We start from the raw sequence: 8566 nt of genomic DNA, 5'->3' as shown, positions 1-8566 counted from the left end.
GCAGAATGAGGAACAGCTCATCGATCTTCAACAGTAGCCACAGCACTGGGAAAATTTAGGGTCCTCTCTCATGTTTCTGAAACCGTCCAAATCAAGATTCCAGGGGAGTTTCTGATAAAGCACTGGAAGTCAAAATTAATCCCCTCTTAATGAAAGTTCTCTCAAACTCCTGGACTCCAGATACAGGGTTATGGGTGACTTTCCCTCCTTTATTTCTCTGTTTGGACCCTGGAAAGGGAGGAAGAGAAAAGAGCAGGGGGGATCTTTAGAGGGGAAAATTACTTTCTCTGAAACAAACAAAAAAAATTACAAGTTAAATATCACACAAAATGCTCCTACAAAAATAATTAAATGATGATTGCTCTTATGTCACAGGAAGCACCATGAACCAAATGCAGAAAGGAGCATGCTCCCCTGCCATTCCACACTGTCTGAATGAATCTTCCAGCAGTGGCACCACCTTGCCCTTCACCTGCTTTCTGCAGCCCCTGGTGGGATCACCCAGCCTGTGAATGACTGGTGAGGGACCTCCCTGCCACCACTGCACACACCACGTTTCATCCTTCCTGTTCATTACCAGACCTTTCTCTCATGTTTTTGTATTTAACTGCAACAAATGCACAGGGGATCGAACCCATACTGGCTCTGAACTGACCAAAAAAACCCCAAGCATCATTAGACAGAGCAGAGGTGGCAGACCTGAGTGGGATCAGGGCCTTTGACATCCCCTCTGCCTCCCCTGCCAGAGGGGTGCTGAGCTCTTTTAACTGCTCTTTATTAACTCCTTGCTTGAACAGTGAGAAGGAGATGCTGACCTTCAGACCAAACAGTGCAAGCTGAGTGGGAAGCAAGCTCCGTCAATACAGACATGCCTTAAAAATTGAACTCTGGCTTCAAGCAGCACAAATGCATGTCCTAATTATACCTTGTACTGCACGTTAAGCCGTCCAGATGACACTCATATTCTGGTGTTAATAAGCCATTTGTCCATCTGGTGCCTGTACAGATGACACACTTTCTCAATGGCATTTTAAAAGCAAAAAGTATAAACTCTATAAATAGATAATGCCTGAAAAGAAATTCCACAAAAATCAACTCCAAACTGTTGTTGCTGAACATGGATGTGACTGGAGCCAAACTGCACTGTGTAAATCCTAATATGCCTGCGCTGATCCCAGAAAGTGCTTATTTGCAAGCTGTTTTAACTGGGAGACACCAACAGCAGTAGCAACTCACTTGACATTGCACAAACAAGACATGAGTGCTGACCATTTCTTACCTCCATACAGCACCAGGACTCTGACCATCCTGGCAGTTGGGTGGCATTTCCAGGGATGAAAGTTCAAACTAAGGGAATCAGACAGCGGTGTATGTACCCAAAGCTGCTTCTGGCCCTTTCTGTGACACGAGAGCAAGCTATGGCTCATATACATGGGGCCACATCTGCAAGGGATTATGGAGGCAGATGAGCAGCAGGGAGAATTTGGAGAGAGATTTGTACTAGCAGTTGGGGTAGGTTTTACTCTTACTAACCAAACTTGCTGCAAAAAGTCTAGAAAATCAGATTTCAGAGGCAAGGAGTTGTATGCCCAACTCCATACCTCTGTCAGAAGAAAACTGCTCCCTGCAGAGTATTTTTCTGGCATAGCCTGACTTAGGCACAAAGACAGCAGTAGATCTCCCTTTCCCAGAGCATCACAGTGCAAGATGAGAGAATCTCAATTTAAAACAAAGTATCTACACTGCAAACAAAGCCAGCCTTCCTGGAAAGCAGTAATTGGAAATACTCGCTTCTGTGCAAAGTTAGAGTCTGGTAATTCTAACTAGTTAGGTCTCAGGGAAATATTACAGAAAATTTTTATTCTTGCAGCACAGTGTTCTAAAGGGAGCATCTTCACACCACCTTTTGCCAAGAGGAAATAATCAGGGAAGTGTTTTTCTTTTTCGCCTGCCTCTTACTATTCTAGAGAGCAAGGACATAAAGTCTTCATTAACAAAGGGAAACTTACGAACCATCATGAGAAACTGGGGCATGCACTGTATTTTTTCTGGACAGAGCAGCAGTCTTTTACTGATAAACAAACGGGATGAAAGTGCTAATTACAGCCCCGAGCTAGGAGGACTTCTATTAGGACTATCATGCTGGAGTCTGAGCACCTGTTCTCAACAGGAAGAAATGTTTCATCTCCAAAGGACAGACTAGAATTAGCATGGCTGCAACCTTTTATGAGACCATAGCACCGCTCCAGTCATTAGACCAGACTGATTAAAACTGCCTTGATCCTGTTCTCCTTGTACTGACCTGGCTTTTTCCCCAGCCTGGCACATTTACCTTTGCAGGAGGCTTTTGTTTCAATTTTACAACCTGTTTAATAGCTTGAATTCCTAAAGAGATCCTTTCAGAACTACAACACACTATCATAAAATATTACAACAGAAGACACCATAGCAGTCTTCACTTTCATTGCCCTGTGTGACTGCAGGCAGGCATTCGTTCCTTTGTTATGACTTTCATCCATCCTGCTTTCCTCCCTCCCAATCACAATCAAACTCTTAGAGGTCTGAGAGGCTTTTCAATGCTATACTGAGGGTCTGTAGAAATATAGGACGTTCTGTCTGAGGAACAGCATCAGTAAGGTTTCTTTCTTAGATCCCCAACTGCATGACTCGGGTCTGATCAGGTATGTGCTCATCAAAGTCTCTTTTCTGCAAAAAGCCTTAAACTGAAGTCAATAAAAAAGCAAAGCTACATTTAATATTCTGCTGGTGAGAGAGGGAGAGGAAGAAACCGCTGAAACATGAAACCTCTTGATATATTCATGTGCACTTTTGATTAAAGAGCTAGAAAGCAATGCACAGACAACGCCAACACACTTACTTACTTCCCACTGTTCCCGGCTATAGCAGGATGCTGCAGGATACAGTATGACCTTGGTATAAACAAGCAGTGACTGGTACTTGACTAAAGAAAGGATAATTACTGCACAGCGCCTGGCTATCAAACTATTCTAGTGAACTGGCAACATTTTATTTCCCCTAATGGTCACAAGAACATTTGTTCCTGAAGGTTTTCGGAATGATCTGGCAGGTAAAGCATCAGACTGGAGCCAGGAGGAGGAGCTCTGTAATGGGTTTTTAACTTAACCTGCTGTGACCTTCACACATTTGCTGTATCTCTTACTCTTTTTTTTTTATCAATACTTGATACTCATTCTTCAGAGTCCAGACTCCCATGCAACACAGTAAAACCTGTCAGTACTCTCAGAACAAGTTAGCAGGAACAACAAGACTGACTAGAGACTTTGGAGTTAAATAAGTGTTTTTACTTTCAAGTGTCATAGTGCCAGACTTGTAACTCAAGCTAACAGCAGAATATACAGAGGATACTCAATACAGAGAAACTCAAGCACCTGAAAATTATCAGCCAACACTGTACAGCCAAAGAATTCTTCTTACAAGATTTAACCCCTGTACAAAGGTTAACACCACACAAAATTGCATTTTGGTCAACAAGAATACAGTTACACAGGTCTAACAATTACTGACACAGACTCTCCATTTAAACCTGGCTAGCATCTCTCTTCCCTTTCTACTTTGCAGAGGAAAGCCTCTCACTGAATACTATCGAGATAAAAAGGGAGCATTAATGTGCCAACTTGAATATGTATTTAATTACTTAGCACATATTTGAGACATGGTCTTTTAATGTTTGAATAAGCTCTGAATCTGTGTCAAGAGAGAAACTAACAGAAATCCAACAAGACATTGATGACCTACAACTCACTGAAATAATTTAACATGTTTACAAGAACAGTTAAGGTATGGCTAAGAGCTGTACATTCCACCTGAAGCTCAGACATTACTACCAGCATTTCCAGTATGCTCATTCCTTCTTCCACTACTAGCCATTGATGCGGTAATTCACATGGATTTCAGGTTTGATGTCACACACCAGTGACAACAGCTGGGAGAGGACCACCTCACGGTTCTTCTGGAAGTTCTGCTGGATTACGCTCATCTTTTCCTGGGTCTCTTTCTCAACTTCAGTGGTGCAGCTGCCATGAGATCCAAGTGCCTACAAATTGCAAAGGAAAGAGAAAGCTCACATGCGAGTAGCTTGACAAAGAAAACACTATGCCTACCTCTGTATTTTGTTATTCTGGACTGCCTCAGTGCATCTCAACCATTAATCTTTGCTGAGGGAAGAATTGCACTTAAAAAAAAAAAAAGGTACTGTTGGATTCTGTGCTCAGATTTCCCACTAAACTTGCCCAAGTTTGTACTTCACCCACAGCCTATGCCTTTTATCCTCTTTTATTCATTATCTGTCAGTTTAGAGCATGAGCTTCTAAAGAATGCCTGAAATAAAGGTCCTGCTGCTCCGGTGACTGGAACCAGGAGCCCCTGGGCACTACTGTAGTAGCTAGTGTAAGAAAAGTAACACCCATGATTTAGTTTAAGCCCAGTCTTCACATCATCCCATTGCTTCCACCCCTTGCAGAATCTTTATAAAAATCTCTGCCTTCCTAACAGGACTGTGGGCTATGCGATATACACAGCAAGGAGTCTTCCACAGCTTGCAAAGCCCTTCTTGCCCCATAAGCAAGGGCAGAGAGAGCAAACTCCGATTACAGGGGGAGGGGGGTGCAGAAGGCACAGAAAAAATATGCTGAAAGAGACTAGCACCCTGGAACTCAAATTCAAAGAGCTTCTCTCTCTGGAGAAGGATAAATAAAACAAAACCAGCTGACAGGCAGTGAAGTCCACTTCATTAGCCTGGAATTGCCTGGTATCATATGCCTAGTGAACCAAGCTAACAAGCGATTGTAAAAAATTAATCTTGACCTACTGACATGAAGACTATTGTGCAGGAGAACAGAGGACATGTTATTGTGCTAACCAGAAGATGGACAGAGAGGAGGGTTGCCAGGTCATTTTCTGAAGATTACAGATCTGACAGGGGCACACAGGCAGTGGAAATGACCTCAGCTGGTGAAGGGCCTCAGTTCTGCGCTTTTTGGGAATACTTCCCCTTGCTCAGAAGGAATGCAAAACATACCCCTTGATACAGAGCAGGCAACAATGCTAAGGAGAATACAAGCCTTACAACTGCTTCAGCAAGAGAGCAGCATCTACAAGGCAAGTGGTCTCTACCACGTTAGCATCGTAGAAACCCGTGTGTCACAAGAGGAATGAGCTTGGTCTTTTCTTGACACCGCTACATACAGGAGGTTTTGGGAGGCTGCCATGGATCAGGGCACCAGCCAGTACATGAGCTTATAAAGTTAATTCACTGCCAGTCAATAGTTCTGCCTGTTGAGATGCAATACAGCATGTTCTGATTCACTTCCACTGTTTTTTCCGAAACATGTGGCTGTGCATCAGAGGAAGGCAGTTAGGGAAGTACTGCTCCAGCAACACGTTCCACCCCGAGGGCTGCTCTCGGGGCAAGTAACCCCAAACACAAGGCTAGGGGCTGGGTAGGTAACAGTGAATGATCTAGAAAACAAACCGCTGCTTCCTTGGCTTTGAACTCCTTCTCCCTCTGCAGGCGGTACTGCTCAATCTCTGCCTGGGCTTCTTCTTTTGCCTGCTTCAACCTCCGATTCTTTCCTGTTTCCAAAGAACATACCAAATGAAATAAAGAAGAGAAAGTATTGAGAGTATATTTCCCCACACCTCTCCAGCTACCCAATGCACAACAATCACTATAGCATTTGCTGTTGCAGCAGCTCCTTCTGTAGGAGGCATCAACAGGACACCACACACCCTCCCAGCCCCTCCAGCTTTGCTGTGTTAGCTGACCTCAGGAGCATTGAGGTCACCTTGTGTGCCACCAAACCATCGCCAAGCTCACCACGCACTGAGCTTCCACCAGCAAGAACTGGAGAGGTTCTGAGCCATTGGATGCATTAGACAATCTGCAGGTCTGGCCTTGCTCACATGAGCATGCAACATCCCCGAGTGATTCCCACAGATCACAGCCAAAAGAACATTAAGTCTTACTTTTGCCTCAGGCCAATTGTGCAACTGATGGAAAGACTGACTATGGCATCAACTTCCCCTCTTGGACTTTCCACCACACCCTCCTCTCCAAGGTTATCCTCAGAGTGAGCGACAACAATCTACTTCTTACAAAACTATGAGGGGGTAGAACCACAACACAGTGTGGCTTCATTAAAAAAAAAATAGAAAATGCTTGAAGCAGAAAAAATGTGTAAAGGTGGGGATGTTTGTAACCAGAATTTCTCTTGCTTAACAGGAAATGCTAACCTGGCTCCTCAAGGAGTGGCGCTCTCAGCTCTACAAAATGTCTAATCACCAACATGGAAATACACTGGTTTCACCCAGGAAAAAAAAAATTAAGAGTGGGAAAGATGCAGATAAGCACAAGCATCCCCCAGCTGAAGACCCTGCTGCCACAAAGGACAGGGTTTGATGGTGGTTGCCTCCTAAGGAGCAGTCCCAGTGGGCCAGGAGCCACTGAGCTCCTCTCAGACCTGTGCAGGCCCCTCCAGCTACAGGCAGGAAGGTTCCCCACAGCTGCCAGGGAGCATCCAACTTCGCTTTCCCTACCTTCTTCACACAGGAGACAGGTTCCTGCAGGAGCAGACCAACGCTGCGCTCCCACAGCACCCACCCCGGCCCCGAGCGGCCCTTCGGCCCTGCTCTCACCGGCCAGCCCCACCGCGCTGCCGGCGCCCCACACGGTCCCCGAGCAAGGCGGGCCCTGCATCCCCTCCCCGGGGCCACGGGGGGGGGGGGGGGTCGGGGATCCCCGCTGGCACAGCGGTCCCGCAGACCCTGCTCCTCCGCCCCCCGCGCTGCCCAGCGGCCCTCGGCAGCAGCACGGCCGGGCGGGCCATCGGCCTTCCCCCGCCGATCGGGCTCCCCCACCCCGGCGGCACCTCCGCGCTCGGCGGGGCCGCACCGGCAGCTCCCCGCTCCCCGCCTCCCCCGAGGCGGCCGGGCCTGACAGGCCTGAGCCGGCCGCACCAGGCCAGGCCGGGCCGGGCCGGGCCGGGCCGCCGTGGCGGGGCAGGGCCGGACGGGCCGTACTCACGCTTGCGGGCCTCGGCCACCTTCTCGGCGGCGCGCTTCTCGGCCTGCAGCAGCTGCTGGATGCCCTGCGACTGGCTCGCCATGGCGGCGGCGGCAGCCCCCTTCCCTTCCCTTCCCTTCCCTTCCCTTCCCTTCCCTTCCCTTCCCTTCCTCCCCTTCGCCGCCGCCAACGTCACTGCGTCAGGCCAGGCCCCGCCTCCGCCGCCGCGGTCCCGCCTCCAACTGTCAGGCCCCGCCCTAACCCCGCCCCCGCCATCCCGGCCACGCCCCCCTCCGGCAGGGGCGGGGCCAGGGCCGGTGCCGGCGGTGCCGGCGGCCCGCGCCCCGTTCCCGGCCGCCGGGGCAGGGCAGAGGCGAGTACCGCCTGCCCTTACAGAGGTTTACCGAGAGCTTTCTTCGCCCCCTGCCAGAAAATAAGCTCAAAATGCGAAGGGAGCCTCCCTTAGCACCCTTCAGGAAGGCCACGGAGGGGATTTGGTTTTATTTATTTCATGTTCCTTAATCGTTGGCCTTGCAGCAAACCCCAAATGCGCAGTGCCCTTAGCACCAGGCTGCCCACGGGAAGCTTTGGTCTCTCTGGGCAGCAGCATCTCCTCCCCACTGCACAGGGAGCGTGGTCTCACCCCCAAGCATGGAGCCACCGATGCACGGGAGAATTTATCATCGTCCAGGACCATCTTCTGTGGGGGCTCCCGGGGCAGCCAGGCCCCTCTGCTCCAAACACACCCCCCTACTTCACCCCAACCCTTGGCCATCACGTGCCAGCGATGATTTAAAGTCCTGAACGTGGCTCCCCCAACACTTTCGAAGCATAAATTGCAATTATTGCCTAATAATATTGCTCTGATGAAGCATCAGAGCCACGACAGTGACTCACATCACTGCAGGGAGGAATGGGGGGCTGCTGGTACGCCTCTTCTGTCCCCTGTGCTGGAAGGGACAGGAGACGATGAATCAAATGCGTATTTATAGCACTGAATAGGAATTATGAGTGTTTGGCAGGGTGACCTTCATCTGGGCCCAGGATTAACTAAATGGGCTTAGCGGGCCTGCCCATCGAGTGTTATATTTGCCTCAATAAAAGAAAGATAAAAGGAAAGATGGGGAGAAGAGCTGTGATCGTAAATCTGTGTTTTGAAGCAAGCCTGGGACCCGGCTGTTCGTGTGACCGGGGAGCAGCAGCAGCCACTGGGTACGAAGGAGCGAGCAGGCACCCACCGTGGCACCGGCTGCTCCCGTTGGGCACGGGACTGTGCTGGCAGAAGGGAAACCCAGCAAATCTGGTCCCAAGTCATCTGTCACAAACGGGGCAGGTTGGGCCAAGGGGATGCAGCTCAGGTGCTGCGCTGCAGATCGGTGAGCACAGAAAGGACAGAAAATGAGGGTCCAATTCAAAATATGCCACAGCACCTTGGGAGGCAGTGGAGTTCAGCTGGGCTCCAAGTCTGAGTAGCCCCCTGCTCAATGATAACGATGCCCTTTTCTGCCCCCAGAAATATCCTGG

General features: G+C 49.1%; 1 protein-coding gene across 1 annotated transcript; it reads right to left on the bottom strand.

Moving 5' to 3' along the window:
- Nucleotides 1-3301: 3301 nt before the first annotated feature.
- On the bottom strand, nt 3302-7204 carry ATP6V1G1 (ATPase H+ transporting V1 subunit G1). The gene is made up of 3 exons (XM_069771553.1): nt 7064-7204; nt 5513-5613; nt 3302-4075 (listed from the first exon to the last, which is right to left on the bottom strand). The coding sequence occupies exons 1-3, from the start codon at nt 7143-7145 to the stop codon at nt 3902-3904; spliced, it is 357 nt and encodes a 118-aa protein (XP_069627654.1). The 5' UTR covers nt 7146-7204; the 3' UTR covers nt 3302-3901.
- Nucleotides 7205-8566: the final 1362 nt, after the last annotated feature.

This window comes from Haliaeetus albicilla, chromosome 26 (assembly GCF_947461875.1).
Source record: "Haliaeetus albicilla chromosome 26, bHalAlb1.1, whole genome shotgun sequence".
NCBI classification, from domain to species: domain Eukaryota; kingdom Metazoa; phylum Chordata; class Aves; order Accipitriformes; family Accipitridae; genus Haliaeetus; species Haliaeetus albicilla.
The sequence above is the reverse complement of the archived record's forward strand: the minus strand, read 5'-3'. Positions and strand labels throughout refer to the sequence as shown.

Excerpts from the sequence above, each read along its gene's own strand:
- ATP6V1G1 (XM_069771553.1), bottom strand. The coding sequence starts at position 7,145 with ATGGCGAGCCAGTCGCAGGGCATCCAGCAGCTGCTGCAGGCCGAGAAG. Across the intron at positions 5,614-7,063 it reads GGTGGCCGAGGCCCGCAAGC|GAAAGAATCGGAGGTTGAAG; the intron begins GTGAGTACGGCC and ends CTTTGGAAACAG. Across the intron at positions 4,076-5,512 it reads TCAAAGCCAAGGAAGCAGCG|GCACTTGGATCTCATGGCAG; the intron begins GTTTGTTTTCTA and ends TGCAATTTGTAG.